Source organism: Alligator sinensis, unplaced genomic scaffold, assembly GCF_000455745.1.
Source record: "Alligator sinensis unplaced genomic scaffold, ASM45574v1 scaffold1489_1, whole genome shotgun sequence".
In the NCBI taxonomy this organism is placed as follows: domain Eukaryota; kingdom Metazoa; phylum Chordata; order Crocodylia; family Alligatoridae; genus Alligator; species Alligator sinensis.
Window position 1 is genome coordinate 229,072 of NW_005843076.1, and position 19,080 is coordinate 248,151.

Sequence of the window (19,080 nt, forward strand, 5' to 3'; positions counted from 1 at the left end):
GTGCTTTACTTTAAGCTTGGTGCACCCCATGCCAAGTGTAGGACATGCCCAGAAGAGGCATTGCATTAGTTTGACGTGGCTCACCCAATGTCTGTTGATCAGATGCTTCAGCAGGGCTTTTTGGTGCTTTTATCTAATAGCTGATTGGGTCAGCTTTAGCAAAAAGCACCAAGAGCCCCACTTAAGTGTCTGACCTATACAGATGCTGGAAAGCCTAGTTGAACTAATGTGCTTCCTCTTCCGGTAAAGTGCTAGGTATTTTTTTTAAATGTGTGTCAGTGGCCTTTGCGCCTGAAAGCTTGTCTAATGTCTTTCCAAACTATACAGCTGATCCAGTAAAAGATCTCGCCAAAACCCCTTGCTGTTGCAGATCTGCTGGAGCCATGGCAGCGACAGCACTCCAGCCTCATTTACAGTGAGACACACTTAGTCATAAGGAACCATCACTACCTTGCTGAACAGCTTTACATGTATGAGTTTGGAAATATTGTGGTTTGCTGCCTTGTATCTACCTATACTGATCCAGCTATTGTAAGGCAGAGGGAGTAAGCAAGCACAACTGAGGTAGTTACTATTATCAGTCTAATACTGCTGTTCTCAAACATTTTAGACTCCAGGCTTCCCTTGGACAATGCCAGCTCTTAGCTTTCAGTTTTTCTTGACTATGGAAAAGTAATAGAGCAGTTCTTCTGTTGCAGAGAGCTCAAAAAACCCACAACAGGTGACAGTGTTTTAGACCATATGGATTCTTACCTGAAATCTTGAGGTTTATTTTGTGAATGATGCATAAATGTTTGCACAGCTATCAGTGCTAATATTGAGTGGCACCCTGTGTCAATCATAAAAGGATCTCATGGTACTTCAAGGTGCTGCGGCACCCTGGCTGACCATCACTGGTCTAATAGGTCCTGGTAAGGAAGGTGACCTACAGTGAGAGTGGAAAGCAGATTAAAACTTGGAGCAACCATTGATTGCTAAAAGGCCCCTGAAATTAAATATCAGGGAGACTGCCTAATTTCAATACCAGAGCTTCTGATTACCCTCAAGATAGCATACTTAGAATTTCTGTGGTTATAGCCCTTGCTTTTTAGGTCACATGTACTCTAAACTAGCATCCTTTGACAGCAGCAGCTCGGATATAAGGACACCCATTGTGGAGGATTTCTGTCTTCATAAAAAACACTTTGGCCAACTACTGTACCACCAAGCTGGAACTCCTGAGCCACCATGTAAACCAATGTTTATGCTATCATAATTGTGTTAATGCTGCTGTTAATGGCTGTACTAATCCTTCTCCCATCTCTGTAGCTTAATCCATTAGTCTGGGGATCTGTAGTTTAAGATATCAGTGTGTTTACTACTTGCAAGACTTCAAAGGCTGAAGCAGCAGCTAATTGCTGTCTGAAAACCTTCCTCATTGTCTAATGCTGCTCAGAGCAATCTTGTATAAAGAATGATCAAAATAAAAGACAGTCACTCAGCTACTGTGATCAGAGAGGTGGGTTTTCCGGCAAAAAAAATTGAATTGGAAAATTTTCCAGTGCCCTAAATAGAGCGTGATCTGATTTAGCATGTTGATTTGACTTGCATTTAGTAAACAAAACTAAAAAAGTACCCCATGTTAATTTGATGTCCCAATAACCACAAGTATTTGAACTAAAATATTTGATTAGGAAAAAAATTAAATTTGGCACACTTAATGTGGTTTAAATGTTATAGTCAAGAAATTCAAAGCTTTGTGTAGAAATAAATTATTTTTATTGGAATACTTGTAAAAATGTAAAGACAATATACAATAGCATTTACTTCCCTTACATTGTTTGTTTAAATTTTAAGGAAAAAAAACAAAGGCACTGAAAACTGTTGAGACGCTAATTTTAGCACAGCCAAAGAACTGTGCATGATATGCTTTGGTTTTCCACTCATCTACTTCAACAGAGTTTAACTCTCTTCCACTGAGGTCACTGTAGCACCTCCAGTTTCATTGTCACTATCTGGAGAATCACTTGCACTACTTATCAGTTCCATTTCAGAGTCAGATTGAGGCAAATCTGATTTTGAACTACTTGAACCACATTCTCTTTCGCTAAAGGATGGCTTTACTAATGAGTCTATGGGCAAGAGCATCTTATCATCCCACTGCATCTTCTTCACTAATTGTGCTACTGACTGATTCTCCAGAAGCAAGAGATTTTTGAGAAATAGAAAAAAGTTTAGCAGTGCATTCATTTTAATTTTTCTCTTTTGTCTTGACTGACCTGAAAGTCTTCCAGTTCCGTTCACAAGAAGCTGCTGTTGATGAAACACTTAGGATCCTCAGAGCAATCTTGGACAGCAGTTGGGTGTTACAGTATCCCTGCCACCATGTGAGAGGAGACATATTCTCTGCTGCCCACCAAATGATGTCTTTGCTCCAAAGTTTTTCTTTTCCACGGTACTCGGCAATGTCTGTCATCACGGCTATTTTGCCAACGTTGGGGACATTCTTAGCTACTTCCATAATTGTATCGAGAGCAGTAGATAATTCATCTTCCGATAAATATTGTCCTCTGTGTTGAGGATCCAAAAGGTTTGCTGTCAGATGAACTGGATGAGAGCAAAACTCAGATCTCTTAGTAAACATTTGGTTTACTATTACTTCTTTTTTGGATTGAGGTGAAGAAGGCAAAAGCTCAATTGGACTTTCATTCAGTTGTCTGAGTATCTCTGGAATATTTGAAAGGCTTGGTGCATCTCCTTCAAGGTTTCTAGATAGCCACTGAAACTGATAGTAGCAAATTGAATGCTCCTTGAACTCGAACCCAGAACACATCCTTGTCAAGAATATGCTTCCAAATGCTCACGGGAATAATCTGGGATACTGTCATCCGTTGACGCACACTGCAAACTGTTCTTTGCGCACAGCAAACTATGTAAACACTTTGTAGCCGAGCCCTGTCTAGTTTGTCCTGGCAGTAAAAGTGCACTTTCCTTCCCCTGCTTCTCTTTCTGTAATTTCTTCAACGTCTGATTAGCAACATGATGATTGTTGAATAACTTCACAATCGCTTTGCAGTTTGCCAACATTGTCTTCATTGTATTCACACTTACTATGTCCTTTGCCAGAAGATTCAACCCATGAGCAAGACAGCCAAATACTAATAAATGAGGATACTTTTCTTTTAATATTTTCTACACAGCTTTCATGTTACTCACACTATCAGTTACCAAGGGCTTGTACCCTGGAGGGACCTGCACTTTCAATCTCTTCACTCAGTAAATTGGCTATGTCACCTGTATGACGAGAAGATTTGATAGCAGTTGCTTTCAGGAATATTGGCTTAGGTGTTGCTAACATAATGTTCAATAAAGGATTTCCTTGTACATCAGTCCATCCATCTGACATCAGTCAGTGATTCTGCTTGACCAGTCCTTTTGAATAATCATTGTTTGAACTCTGTCATACTCTCTGTCTGAGAGAGTATGTGATAAGCGATAACGTGATGGTAACTTATATGATGAGTAAATTAGTTTGTAGTGTTCCTTCCAGTATTGATTTTTAGTTATGGAGAGAGGTGTACCACTTGCAAATATAGCTCGAGCTAATGTCTCATCTGCTTTTTCTTGATCGTCTTTTGACATTTTGTCCACAAAGCTTGATCAAAAGCTTGACTGTCTTGAACAGCTACTCATGGTGGATCACCTATCTGGTGACACTGATCTTGAAAGCGAGGATCCTGCTGCTTCTCCCAGACCCGGCAGCTCAACACTTTCATTTTCCATTTTTTGCAAATCTGCTATTTCACTTGAGCTACCAAGTTCCTGAAACAAAAGGGGAAAATATTTTTATTTTAGCCTATTCTAGTCTGGCCTCCTCCATCAAAAGGAGAGGTGGCAGGGAGTCATATCTTTGACTGTGATCACTGGTGGAACATGTTAAGGTCCTCTGTACACAAGCCCATAGTCCTATCATCATAAAAGACTTTGGCTGTGTGCATGGCTGTTACTTCCTTGCTTCCCCATTGTACAACCTTGTTTGAAGCAGACTAGTATTGGAGTGAATTTGAGTCAGGTCTTACTTGTTCTCATCTTCTTACCTAAGCTTTTTACCTAAGCGTTTTTTTACCTAAGTTCTGGTGCCAAAACAAAGTTAGAGAAATCTGTACTGGAAAAGAGCAGTAGGATAATGTGACTTCAGAGTTCATTCAGAAACCAGTTCCCCAAAGTGTGGCTTTTAAAGTATACTGGTATTCTTCAATAGCAATTCATGAACTAAAAAAACTCTTCCCAGTTTAGTGTGTAAGGATTTCTAACCCCTCTGCCTTTAAAGATAAACTGACCTAATTCTACTTGGACATTTCAGATCTAGTTTAGATGTCATTAGACAAATACTTAATTTATTTTTGAATGCATAGTTGGATCTGTTTTAAGGTATATTCAGCATATATTAATTCCAAGAATTCTTTAATGTTTTAATGGTAGTATAGTAGTGATGCTGTAGCCATGATGACGAATGTCTTCCATTCGAAAGCTTGTCTAACTCAACTACACAGCTGGTCCAGTTAAAAAAAATAAATAAATAAATAATAATAATAATAATTACCCTAAGAAATCCTTGCCTCTTAAACTTCTTAGAAATGCTGTTAAAATATTATCTGGACTCTTTATTATGTACTTAACTTTATTATGTACTTAACTGTATTACCTGAGTATCTCAGTTACTAAGTTATTTTTATCACCTCCCTGTGAGAAGAAAATATTGCTTCCCGTAAAGCTGGCCAACTTAAATATAAGATACGGGTTGGATCAAAGAAAGGAATGGGTATTTGTAAGTGCAATAATGCAAGAGGAAATTTTGGACACCTAACATTAAAAATCATGCTGAAAAACACTGTTCAGCAAATACTACCAGCACCCAGCCTTCATAGACACTAGCACTTAGCTTCTGGTTATGCCCAGAAGTACTTCAGTCTTGATGCAGCTAAACAACTTAAATTGAAGCCCAGGAGACTGTAGCACTACATAAGGTTTTCTATCCGCTTATCCTGGGACTGGAATATCTTGGCAGGATCACTCCCCCCACCAGAGTTTCAAAGCTCAGAATTGGCCTCCTGGAGGTTCCTCATCTGTGTTTTGTGACTTTTCTTTTTTTAAGAGTGAGCTGTAATTAGGCAGGCCTACATAATGCCCTATAAAATTCTTACTGGGACCCTACTAAGATCAGAGGGAGTGCTGCGTGAGACTTTTTTAGATTAATGATGCTGTGATAGTAGTGTCTATCAGTGATCTCCATAAGCTGCCTCTTCCCTGTCCTTTTTCCCTTTTAAAAAAAAAAAAAAAAAGTCTCCTAAAATAATCTGGCCAGCTCTGTGGCTACAATTGCCTCTTCCTGCCAACTCATAGGCCAGTGACGCCATGTGGTGTTGCATTTGTCCTACTTCTCACCCTTGAGAAATCACTTCTTTTCCCTTCCCCCTTTAGTTTTTGGAGATTCTATAAGTTTGCCAGCCCCATCTCCTGTTCTGTTCACCTTCGGACTTCCCTAACTTTGTCCTTGGTCTGTTCTGCTCAAAAGCAGATGCTACAGAGCATAGGAAACAGAATATTTTTTTCCATTCACCTTCCATGTTACCATAGGAAACTTGCCCCCTAGTGTGGAGGTGCTATGCTGTTAGACTTCCTGGTATTGGACAGCTTTGGGAGGGTAACTTCCGCCTCGCTTCCCCTTTTGCCATGGAGCCCTGATGCATAGAAAATCCATTGTGCTTCTTGACTGTGTGGGGGATTTGGGCAATCTAGCACTGTGCAGTTAGGCTGGGGGGCTTGCTTTTGGAGAAGTAAGTGATTATGTTTTGATGGTAGGCTGTAACTCCATCTGCACTTTTTCTGCAGATTGTCTTTAGGTTGAAGGGTGGGTACCTGCTGAGTGACCAGGAAGTGGAAAAAAGGCGTGTTTAAAAAAAGCTAAAGAGCGCCTGGCAAGATATGAATTATTCATAGACTGGTTTCATTTGACACTGTTCAGGCCTGGCCAGGCATAGCTACCCTTTTGGGAATGAATGAGAAGACAGCATAACCCTTTAAGGAAGGGTAGGAACAGCACAGAGCACTTCTGTACCTTTATTTTAGACTTTTATTTTATATCTCTTAAAGACATGAAAAGTTTACATTGCGTGTGTGGGGAGGGAAGTATTTTGCCATGTCTTAACTCTTCTTCCCCTTAATATCAAGGTAATTATCTGCAGTGTCTAGCACTGCTGGTGCCTTAATGTCTGTGTCTTGTGTCAGATGAATTCATATTTTGCTCTGGTCCTAAGGCTTTGTACTGGAGGGGAAAAATCTCTTAATAGCTTTGTAATGCTGAAAATGTGCTTTGTACTTCCCCTGTGCAAGGCTTTCCTTCTTTGAAAGTTCTGCCCTTAATTACTATATCTCAGCTTGATCAGCATTCTTGAACATTTCCTAATGTGCATTATAATTAATAAAATGCTTCTCTGAGGTTTTTTTCTTTTTTGGATGTAATCCACCCAAAGTAAGAAGAATAATCAATATTTTTAAGGAAGTCGGGAAGGAGGAGTAGCACTGGAAATGGGGAAGTGCAGCTGAAAATATCTATATTGATCTATAGATATTTATGTAGATTTATATATCTATAGATCTATATAGATAGATATGTGGGAAGGAGGGAGATAATTTTTTTTTTATATTTTCCCTCCTCTATCCTTTGGTGTAGTCTTCCTGGACTGAGTGGTGAAATGAAGAAAGGTGTGGATCACATCTACCCAGGATGGCACTGTCCACTTGGAAAAAACAAAGACCAGCCGCTTCTTTGATGTCTAGTTTTCAGTTGTAACAACCAGTATGGCTGGCTTTCCAGAGTAACAAGCAAGAAGGTTTTCTTCGTATGAGTTTGGGCAACCAGGTATCCAGCAGCCTGTCATGGTCATCTTATGCTCCTAGTGTTTGGCACAACTCTTGCATAGCAAGAATTAACTAGCTTTCAGACTCTTCATCAGAGTCCATTTCCAGCACAGCTGCTTTGTTTGCTGTGGTACTGAGGTCCTGTGACAAAATCCTGTCCGGTTTTCCAGTGATATGGACAGGCGCCGTAAGCAGTACTGGAGGTCTGTACAAAAAAAAAATCTTCTTTGTTCCTTCTTCATATCACAGAAGCTGAGGAGATGAAAACCACTGCTGGATGCATAGCACGTGATAGCGTTATAGGGTGATGCTATTAGCTGTTGTGAGTGCAGAGTCCACATCGCCACCTAACAAGAATGATCATCAGTCTATGCTTTGTCATTTAAACAAGGAGGTGGCATCTCATCTGTGCAGTCCTGATCACCAGGAATTACACCTCTAAATGTAATTCATTCTTGCTGGTATGAGAAGCAGTGCAGCCTGCGGAAACAGTATGTAATCATTTGGGGGGTGGGTACCTTAATATGCATTTGACTATTTATTTTTCAGATTTTTATTTTGAATTGCTTAAAGAAAAAGTATTATTTGGGCAGTTAATCAGTAGTAAGAAGTATGTTGTGAATTTAGGGCTGTCTGTGCAACCACTGAGCTAAATGCAAGCTTACCCCTTGCCTTGGGAAAACAAGCCCTTAGAGCAGTGGTTCTCAACTTTTTCAGATTCAGGAAACCCCTCCATAATTCTTTTGAATTTGATGGCAGTCCTGTTAAGAGCTGCTGTTGTACTGTCTCAGCTTACCTGTGTGGTTCTCGACCAGGGTGCTGCAGTCACCGTGTCTCTCGCATGGCACCAGACTAGGAAAGGCTGCCTCCACATGAGGTGCATGGGGTTGTTTAGCCTGGTTACAGTGGCTATGTTAAGCTTGCGAGCCAAAAAAGAAAGATCAACACAAATGGGAAGACCCTAGGCATCCACTCTGTGGTCACACACAAGTACCTAAATGGCTTAAAGCACACGCAAAAGAGTTTTGTGACTAGTGTTGTGCCATTGGACACGATGGCTGACAGGGTGCAACTGAGGTTATGGAAGGAAAGATGATGTGCAGTCAGGCGCTCTGCAGTGGACCTGGAACCCAGGAGTTGCTTCCCAGAGGGGCTGATCTAGACTGGCCAACCTTGCACGTGCCAGCGATTGGGGTATTGCTAAATAGGAGATAACAAACATAATCAAATGGGGCTACTCTGATGACATGAACGTATGCAAGTGCTGTGAAGCGCAGACTACGGAGCACCTGCTTGTTTGCCAGCTCCTCAGAGAGACTTGTATGAAGGAGAACCTTGCTGCAGCAATGGAAAGAACCATCGCTTGTGCACGCTCCTGGAAAAACATCTAGTTTATTGCCAGAACATGAGAAGAAGTGGTGGCAATGGTGCCCATGCTGCAGCCTTCCTGAAAGATGCTTGTGGCACCCAAAGGTGCACCTTGGCTGTGAACCTCTGCCTTAGTGACATGACTTGGGGATAATAGGACACTGCTTGCAACCCTTTCATGCCAGCTGGCTGGTCAGCTAGCTGAGCTGCTGCTTAAAGTGACAAAACCCTAACAAGATTAAAGGACTGAAAGTTCAACATAAGGTTAAGACTGTAACAGTAGATCCAGCGAGGGCAGAAAAGGTGCCTCGTTTATTGCAGGTTGGATTCTGTTCGGCACTCTTCCTCTTTCTCAGAGCTGTTTCTATGTACAGGCAGTCCTTGACTTACAACGTTTTGAGTTGCAACGTTTCGCACTTACAACATTTATAAATTGACACCCTGTTTCAACTGTACTATGTCCGTTTCGACTTACAACACTTGATCCGATGCGATGCTATGCCAGCGAACAAGTTTGCTGTGTCACTCATCTCCCTGGAGAACATCTATCCAAACTTGCTTGGACACTTTCTTTAAGAAAACAGACAAAACTCCAGAAAAACTTGCAGCCAAGACTCCTGAGAAGACTCCAGCCAAGAGCCCTTCAAAAAGTCCAGCAGGGTCACCTCAAAGAAGTCCTTTCAAATCAATATGATTGCTATTTATGATACAAATACATTAATGTAGCTATATTACTCATCTATAATTGATTGAGTACAAAATTCTGGAGTATTTTTGGTGAAAATAGGGTATCAGGCCTTGGTTCAGGAACCAATCCCCCATTTATAACATTGTTTCTTATGAGAAAATTGGTTCCGAGTTGCAACGTTTCAACTTAAAATTGGTTTCTGAAAACCACATCTTGTTGGAAGTCCGAGGACTGCTTGTACTACAGCAGCACTGCACAGTGATGGGAGCCCTAATGCCCGAGACAGCCTCAGGTTAGGGAGCACAGTCTTCCTCCATGTTTCCTTTTTACACATCCAGGATAGGTGATGGCCTTATCTGATTCTGCAGGAATAAAGGGCTAGAGCTAGAATACATGGGTCCTTTATACTGGATATGCAGCTCTAAATATGCAGGATTGTCCTTGGGTAGTCTCTACTTATGCTCCCCTATAGCCTGTATAAAGAGTTTTTCTTGTCTTCTCCATCTCTGTCCCTCATTTTTGGAATGCACATCTTCTTCTTGCCTTTTCCTGAAATTTCCCCTGTCATGGAAATGTTCTGCAACATTTTGCTTGGCCTGGCCAATTTATTGTCCAAAATAGGTTCTTTTTGGAACTCTCTTAACTTCAGAACAGAAGAAGAATTGAAAGTGTGCTTCACATGGTAGCACAGCAGTAGCTACATTTAGGGATTCTTGCTTCCATGCATAAGGTTCCAGTAAATACCACTGCTATGCTCAGAGGAAGAGGCAACTTTTGTACCACTTTCAGTACCTGAAACTTCGGGAAGCTGAAGTTCACCACCAGCGTTTGTTGGATTTGAGAGAGATGGAACTGGAAGTATCTGGTCACTTATTCATCACATGTGTAATCATTCCAAAAGCTTGGGTGTACAGGGTGAAGTTGGGCCAGGTTTACCTGTCTGGTTGAAATAGGTGCTTTTTTCAGAGCTTTGACTTTTTCCCTTTAAAACTGTTTCCAGGGAGGCTTGGGACATGAGCGTTAGGCCATTTAACAGAAGGAGTAGTCTCACTGTTTTGTTTTTTTTTCCTTCAAGGATGGCCTCCTCATGAAGACTAGAGACTGCATGTTTGTGCCTCTCCTAAAATCCAGCTAGCTGTTGAAAAACAGGGAGGAATTTTGCCTAGTTATAGCACCATTGCTTAGGACCACTGTCAGGGCCTTATCTATACATGGTAGCTTTTACCAGTTTAGCCCCATTGTGAATACGCTAACAAGTGCCGATTTGATTTAGCTTAAACTCTTTCCTAAGTGACACAGCAAACAGGAGGGGAAGCAGTGGTTTACTGGAGTAGGTGTGTTCACACCCAGAGAGGTGTTGCGGTTTTTTTTTGTGTGGGTTTTTTTTGTGTGTGTGTAAATTTGTACCTTTCAGTTGAACTGAAAAAACCCCTCATAGATTGGGCCTTATGACTGAAAAATAGGTGGAATTTCTGAAAAATGCATGCTTGAATCCTGTGTTGACATAAGATCCTATGTTGACATATATTGTGCATGAGTTCTTTGTTGCAAGGGAGGGAGGCCTGTAGGAAAAACAGTTTTTACAGGGATTTTTTTTTTTTGTGGTTTTGGTCCCCTATGGCTAACTTGGGGTACATGTAGGACAGAGGAAAAGAGGAACTGCAGCGCATCTAAAACATATGGACACTGGAGCCAAATTAAATAGCTAAAACAAGTATGTCATTATTTGTGCAATACTCAGTCACTACTCATTTTAAATAACACTGTTGCAGAAACAAAGTGAAAGGTTCCTTTTGCCCTCCAGTGGGACAGATAGCCTTCAGCCTATTCCTTGTGGATGGAGACTGAGAATATTACTTTTCATGCTGAAAGAAGTTTTGGAAAGTTTACCTTAGAAATGCAGGTTTAAAATGAAATGCTGCAGCTTTGATTTGTGAGCAGTTGCATTATGCTTTCACAGAAAAGACAGGACGTTAATGGCTCAAATAGTTTCAGATTTTTATTAAATCTTGCTTCTGTGCAATTAGCAGTCTCTTTAACGGTGTTTGTTCCAGCTGTTGGGGGAACTTTTCATTTTATTTCATCATTTACATAGGACAGAGGTGCTCACGCTTCGAATCTTATTCAGTTTGTTGGGCCACTTTTTGTCATGACCTGTCCTAAAACTTTTTGGTGCACAAGCAAAAAGGGAAGATCCAGGGGAAAGAACTTGAATTTGCCACAGTGAACAGTAGCAAAGGTATGGGGTGAAGCTTCCCCACTTTACTGATCATGTAGGCTGGTTTCACATAGGATTTACCATTGAATTTCTTTGTCCATATTTGAGGTTCTACCAAGGCTCATATGTTAGCAGCGAGTCATAAATTGCTGGGATTGAGGTAAAGATCCTAGTGCAGCGCCTTTGTTCCATACAACCATGTGCCCTAACCCCTGGCAATAGCACCTCACTGCACTGTGCACCTTCTAAATGATGCTTAGTCCTGCTAACCTTTTTAACTGTTCTCCTATCTTTTAAATAAAAACATTCCTCCTCTGGCTCCCCATTATATGATCACTTAGGAATGCCATTTTTCTGAGATTAGAAAAAAGTGTTTTGTGGGCCTCATGATGAACTGACAGTATGAGACTTGAATCACTTACAGAGAATTCTTTCTTTAACCACTGGCCTAAAGCACTGCTCCTGTTTATCATGGTCTAAGTCTAGATACAGATATTCAGAAAGCCCAAAGCAGAATCAGGCTAAGTTACATGATTTTCTGTAAGCCGCATAGTTTAGACCGGCAGCAAACAGCATGCATTTGCCCTTTGGGGGTTGGAGGTGCAAATCTTAGACTGGGTTCTGTCATTTTAAAACCAGTTTGTGCCCCAGACTTCTGTTACAGACATAGACTGGTTTCCAATCACTTATACTGGTAACTGTGTAATGTCTGTACCTGGCTTAAATTGGAAACGCCCGAACTTTTATTGGTGTGAGCGGTACTCTCCATGGAGCGAATGGATCAGGTGTTGCGAGCCTGCCTGTTGCGGTGATGCATATACTACATTTTGGGAGCCTCTCATCTGATACAGTGTAAATTTTGAAGCATTGTTCTACCTGCGTGAGGCACCTCTCAATGCTAGCAGGATTTTTTGGTTCTGTCTTTGGATTTTTGTTGTGGCAGGTAATGTGCAGCACATTGTGTTTAGTTGTATTGACCAATCAAAAATCCATGCTTGGGTTTGAAGACTAACTTACAAGCAGGGGTGATGCACACTAAAGGTCTTAACTTTGTCTATAGCACGTGCGTAGAATTTCATTTGTGAAATACCTAGGTGATTGCCAGACTCAAACGTGCACCTCGATACAGGTTTCTCCTAACTTTACTGACTTTCTACAATGCCTAGACCATGGGTAGGCAACCTCCAGCATGCGTGCCAGAGCATGGCATGCAACGGCATTTAGCATGGCATGTGAACCTTGGAAGGGGCCAGGGCTGTGCTGCCACAACAAGGATTGGGCCCCCTTATGGTGCCCTTGCCATCCACCCTGGCATACCAATATCTTACATGTTGGTTGCGGGTGTTTTTGGCACTCTGCCCAAAAACCTTGCCAACCGCTGCCCTAGATCCTACCTGTGGTTTCAGTGAATTGGGTAAGATGCAGTGGTCCAGGGTGCCTGGGAATGAAACATAGTGGTGGGTTTCTCTGTGCAAAACAGTTGCTTACACAAACCATCTGTACACAAGTGAAACCTGCCCAGTTTGGTGTGTTTTTGTTGTTTTTGACTGTCCACTAGAGCACTTAATTTTAATATCTGGAGCTCTAAAATAACTACTTTTGAGCCTTGTAAATGAGATTGGAGAGCTTAGTTTTCTACTTGATAGCTTAGATTTGTTTTTAAAGGCATGTTAAAAACTTCGAAGCACTACAGCAACCAGTCAGCCTTCAGCTTGTACCTTCATAACTGCCATACTTTACACTTTAAAGCAATATATTCCAAATACTATTTCTGTACAAAATCAAACATAGTCTGACTTCCCAGAGGCCTGAAACATAGTCCGTGATACAGCTGGGTATACCTGGTTCCCAAACACATGCTGCACAGCTTTCAAAGCTGTCTCCTTTTCACTTAAAGTGGTAGTAAATATTACTGTAGATACTTCTTTGCACTGCTGTAATCCTAAATCAGTTGAACATTGCCTTTTACAGAATAGGAGTCCCTGATTTCCCTGACTACATAAGAGTTAAGGCTTGATGACTCCTTAGTTATGTTATTAAGTCTTAGGATGAACTTTTCTCAAGCTGCTGTGTCAAACTGTTTGCTTAATTGTGTGTGCTAGTGATTCTCAACATTTTTAGCCTCAGTGCACCCCCCCCAGTGACTCTTTTTCTGAACTTGGAGGCCCTTCAGGTGAGAGAGACTGAGCTAGAATCTAGCTGGTGTTAGCTCCTCTTTTACTAAAGGTCTATTAAAGGTCAAACTTCAGATCATTTCCACCCCTTGTAGTATGGGGATTTTCTTTTGTCTTTTTATACCTTAAGGCACAAAAGATTTTCGTCATCCGCAGCTTCATTTTTAACCTACTTGACCTGCTGACACCAGGGGGTGGGGAGGAGGGCAGGAAAGGACCTCACTCTACCATGCTCTGCTTTTTCCATTGTCTGCCACTCCCCACCCCTCGTCTGTACCTGAGGGGCAGTGGGCTCTCACCAAGGGCTCTCACCACCGCTGCGCTGGTTTTCTGGTGACTCATATACCAGTGACCCAAAGCAACATGCATCTGTGGCCCCTTCCACAGGCCCTGGGAGTGTGAGAGGAGCGTGGGGAAGAGATGAGTTAAAAATATGTCGCAACCATAGCACATCTACCCACCTGCATGCATGCCCTGTGTGTGTGGCAGTACATGCTGCTGGGATTGTGGAGGCAGTTAGTGCAGGGCCTGCCAGGGCTGGAGAGCAGCCACAGGTGCCACTTCTCTGATGTATGCTGGATGGGAGGAAGAGCAGTCATTTATCTCCTAGCACAGGGGCTGGGCACTCTGGCATGCTTGGAAGGATCTTCTGGCACCTTGGGCTGTCGTGGTATGCTTATTGAGAACTGTTGGTGTATCCCTTGGCAGAAGAAAGCAGTGTTTGGGCCATGCTTTAATCCGAAAAGAATCAGTAAATGGAAAACTTATAACAGTAAAATGGGCATTCTTCTTTTTGGAGTTCAAATTTTCCCATTCCTAGAGAATGCCCTAAGGAAGGTTCCGCATGCTGATGTTAGATTGGTACTGATGTGGTGTCTAAAAATGACCTTTCTTAGGCAATGACAGATCAACCTAAGATGCATGTGGCCTTAGTTTGTAAGCTCTTAAATAAATATACAAACCCCCTTTCTTTTTAACAATTGGACCTTGTTTAAATCCAGGCTGAGGAAGTTTTGCCTGTTTTAAGGGACATTAGAAATACGTTGATTTCTTAAGCTGCAAAATTTGTTCACCTTTTTTAAACATTATCATTTACCTTGAATCACCTGTTCCATTTGACTGGCCTCCTTCATATAGAAAATATAGCATTAGATACCAATTAAAATGTCAGCCTACAAATGCTCTATCTTCTATGTGAAAGGAAGTATTCTGTACATTTTTCCATGTTTTACATCATGGTATTTGGAATAACCATGCTTCCATATTCACATCAATTTTTTTGTTTTTTGTTTTCAATTTATGCACAGCACTTGCTCTGAAATTTGGGGACTGAGTACACCAAATACGATAGATCAGTGGGATACAACAGGCCTTTACAGCTTCTCTGAACAAACCAGGTGAATATTCTGCCCTCTCTCGCATCATAGAGATCTTGTGGGAGGGATTGGCTTTGGAGGGTCTGTAGTGGGATGCTTTACCTGTATACTCAAATGCTTCCTAGACCTCATATGGTACAGCATTTTAAAACACTTGCTTGCCATTGTAAAAATCTGAATGTTCTCAGCTGATGTTTTGACCAATGAAATCCTAATTCTGGCATATCCTTTTTCCATACTAATGCCATTAAAAGAATGGGAAAACTTGTTAAATGCAAGCTTTAATGTATTTTGGTATTTATATGAACAAGGTTAGGACACTTAAATCTTTAAGCCTAATCTTACAAAGTGTTTAAACTGCTTTGTACGCCATAAATTTAACTAAATCTTGCTAACTAGATTAGATATGTGCTACGAAAGAATTGTTGGAAAATTCTTCAGTAGTTAATGATGGGCAAATTTAAAACAGGGTTTTTGTTTTTTTCATGTCACATTTGCTTGCTTTTGTGTATTGAGGTTTTTGTCTCCCATCCCATAACAACCATGAACATCTGCATTTATGTAAGCATATGCAGTCTGTCTTAAAACTAGCAAAACATTTTCAGCTGGTAGCAAGGTATGTGAGCAGTCAAACCAATAAATGCCACACCTTTTTAAGATGTGTTCATGCTTTTTGCATCACTGTTACACTGCCATGTGGATCACATGGGCAGCCAACTGCTGCCAGTTTATTTGCAGTCCTGTGGGAGTTACTGTGCTTTAATGCAAAAAAGCATCCATGCTGCAGTGTAGTCCGAAGGGTTAGAAACTGAGAGACTATTAATGGTATGTCATGTTACAAATGTTTCCTACATTTAAAAATTGTGGTTGAAGTCTCCTTGTTATGCTTAGCTGTACAATGGCTTTTTAACCAACTTGAAACTCATTGGCACTAACTTCTGCTGAAATTAAGTTGCTTTAAATAATAGTCCGTCTGACGCTGCTTTGTTTCTCTCATTTGAAGTTCTCTGCCAAGAACATACATGTAACTTATGCATTGTAACCCTGCTAAATTCTGATCATCCCCCGCATACATTTTAACTATCCCTCACCCCCACCCGACATACTCTTTTTTTGTTTAGATTTTTTTTTAAGGACACAGAATGTAGCTTGTAAACATTTTTTCAACATCTTTCCCATGTAGGTCTCTTGATGGCCGTCTACAAGTATCTCACCGTAAAGGATTACCGCATGTTATTTACTGCCGCTTGTGGCGTTGGCCAGATCTTCACAGTCATCATGAACTTAAAGCAATTGAAAACTGTGAATATGCTTTTAATCTTAAAAAGGATGAAGTATGTGTAAATCCTTACCACTACCAGAGAGTGGAGACTCCAGGTAGGAGGACTGCTATTAGACATTCTAAAGAAGCACATATACGGTATTTACCCAACAAACTCTTCTCTGATTAGTTGGGCTTCACTAATACAGCTTAGCATGGAAAAGTGGGTTGAAAAGTATTATTCAGGCTGCCTCACTGAATCTGCCATATTTGGATAAAAAAAGTAGCACACAGTTTTAAGAACTCAAACAGTTCAACTATTCAGCAGTTTTCAGTGGTAGTAAATTAGTAATGCTTTAAAAAGACATGTCTGTATTTAATATAAACAGAACAGTTTGAATGTTGCTAACAAGTAGGGGTGCACCGATAAAGTTTTTTTGGGCCGATACCAATGGCCGATTTATTGACCAGCAATATCGGCCAATTCCTATCTCATTGCTGATATGTGCAGCCCAGCAGCATCTGGCTGGTAAGTCTGCTGGGGGGAAGGGGCATGGGGAGGCAGATCAAGGCCCCCTGTGATGAAGGAGGGAGTGGGGCAGGGTATGGGACAGAGCTGGTGGTTCATGGAGGAGGGATGGCTCCTGCTGCTGGATGCACCCCTGGAGGAGGCATGTGGGGCATGTGCCCCCCGCATCTGTGCATGGGGCAAGGGTGTGCTGCACGCTGGGGACTAGGGCTGCTCCAGCTTCTTCCTGGTAGCGGTGCTTGGGGGGGCAGGTGGTGGTGGCAAATTTTTGGGTGGCCCTAACCCCCACACCTTGTAGCCCCCTCCTCCCAGTACAGCCTAGCCTGTCCTGCCGGACCCAAGTGAGGCTGCCAGGAAGAGGTTGGACCAGCCCCATCTCCGAGTGCACAGTGGACAGCTTGGCCTCCCCCCATGCACAGATCTGGGTGACACATGCCTCCCTGGGGGTGCACGCAGCAGCGGGACCTGCACCCTCTGGACAAACCAGCAGCTCTGTCTTGTGCCCTGCCCCGCCCCAGCTGGGCAGTACCTGCCCCCGCCCCAGCCCCACTCCCTCCCTCATCGCAGAGTCCTCAATCTGTCCCTCCATGCCCCTTCTCCTCCCCCAGCAGACTTACCAGCTAGATACTGTTCTCCAAGCTGCACTCCTGGCCATGTACATGCTGCGGCTGCGTGCATGCACAGGGCATTTTATCAGCCATATCAGCCGCAAAAGGCCAATTGCCTATTGTGTCAATTTTCCTTTTATTGATGCTGATATGATATGTATCGATGTATCAGTGCACCTCTACCAACAAAACCACTCTCTGTCTTTTGATTCAACCTGAAAGTGGTTACATGTAGTTAAACAGTGAAATCACAGATGACCGTGTGCTACTCTGGCTGGTATGGAATAGCTTTTATTAGGCATTTTACAAATCTGAGACTCATTACCTGAGTTAAAACTATGTTAAGTATAGTACTTTAATTGTTTGCCTGAGGTGTTTTCTTTCCCCCCAGCTCAGAGAGAAGTAAAATGGATGTGTTCAGGCTCTCACTAATGCATTGAATTCTACCTTCCCAGTCCTGCCTCCTGTATTAGTGCCACGGCATACTGAGATCCTAACGGAACTGCCTCCTCTCGACGACTATACCCATTCCATTCCTGAAAACACTAACTTTCCAGCTGGGATAGAACCACAGAGCAACTATATACCAGGTATTCCTCTGTTTTTAAAGATATGTATTGTTTATGTTGGCACTTAATGTCCAGATAGTAAATGAAAGATGGAGATTTGATTAAACTTCCTAATTGATCAAATGGCTAGACAGACCTACTGGAAAATTCAAATAAGATGCACTTCATCTTCATCCCCATAAATTTCAAAATGAGTGACATTAATGCTACAGATATGTTTCTGTACAAAAGAAAAATCCCATGCTGTCTTGGTAAACTGAACCAGCTTTGTTTAGACATAACACTACTTAAGAAGCGATGTGTTCATGCACGTGTGTGTATTTAGTATTCAGGATGCTTTATGGGGTGGGGAGCAGTCATCTAACACATTCTGCATCGACAGTAATCTTTGCTTCAAGAATATTATACAGGCAAACCTGAGCTACCTGATTGCTGCATGATGAAGCCTGAGTAAACTCCTGTGTATGATCCTGCAGTGTAGCTGTTGCTTGCAGGTTGCTGTTGTTTTAGCCACCTTAACTCAAAAGTACTTTGAACTACAGGTCATGATTGAGAAGGTCATTTTTCCCTCCCACCCCTTGTTCAACTTTGCACTATGGAATTTTCTTTTTTAATGTCTTGTCCTATACACCCATAAGAGGGAAGGTCCATCTTTTTTCCCCAAAGTGAAGTAGTCTTCCTTTCTCTTCTGTTGCCCTAGCCTATGAAGCTTTACTGAGAGAGGTGCTATTCCAACTTGTGCTGCAGCAGCACCTAGTATACTGCTCGAACTACAAGGAGATAGGGAAATACTGTCTGTTGCAAAGAAGTTGTTCTGACTTGAAAGCCCGTGCCTTATTTGATGCAGACTTCATAACTTCTCATTTTATAAAATGCTGTTGCAGCATTGCAATCTGACCCTTCACGGCTGGGTGGTCTCTTTGGAAAGTGCTGCAAATGCTATGATTGCAGCTCACCCTCTCAGCAGTCCAGTCTGCAGCAGCTTGTTCACCTTTAAATGACGATTCTCAAACATTAAACTTCAGCTCTCCTTTTCTTGTTGCTTTGGTGTTCAAACTTCAACCCAAACAAATGGGTTTTAATAATAGTGTAGGTGGAGAGATCTCTTCTGTTCAGACAAAGATCAGATATGGAAACAGTTGGTACCAAAGGCAGAAGGTTGGCAGCTGAAAACAGGAGGTGGGTTAGACTGTAAATGGTTACTGACCTTTACCATAGCTGTGGGCTCAACTACTATGAATGAATCAGAGATGGGAGGAGTTCACTTAGTCATGGCAGCATAAAATAGCCTCTCAAAATTAGTACTAGCTTTATTATCGTACAAGTACATGTCAAAACTAAAAATCTTCTCTGCTGTAATCTTAAATGTGGCTGGGAAAATAGCTGTTC

The 19,080-nt window shown here is 41.8% G+C and overlaps 1 protein-coding gene across 2 annotated transcripts in view; it reads left to right on the forward strand.

Moving 5' to 3' along the window:
- The window catches only part of SMAD2 (SMAD family member 2), a 67,200-nt gene that overhangs the window by 29,643 nt on the left and 18,477 nt on the right, over window positions 1–19,080 (forward strand). Inside the window, exons 3-5 of one of the 2 annotated variants that reach the window (XM_025193602.1) lie at window positions 14,656–14,745; window positions 15,908–16,101; window positions 17,578–17,712. In XM_025193602.1, coding sequence (XP_025049387.1) covers window positions 14,656–14,745; window positions 15,908–16,101; window positions 17,578–17,712 — 419 coding nt within the window. The remainder of the gene's footprint in view (window positions 1–14,655; window positions 14,746–15,907; window positions 16,102–17,577; window positions 17,713–19,080) is intronic. The other variant, XM_025193603.1, reaches the window with a different exon arrangement.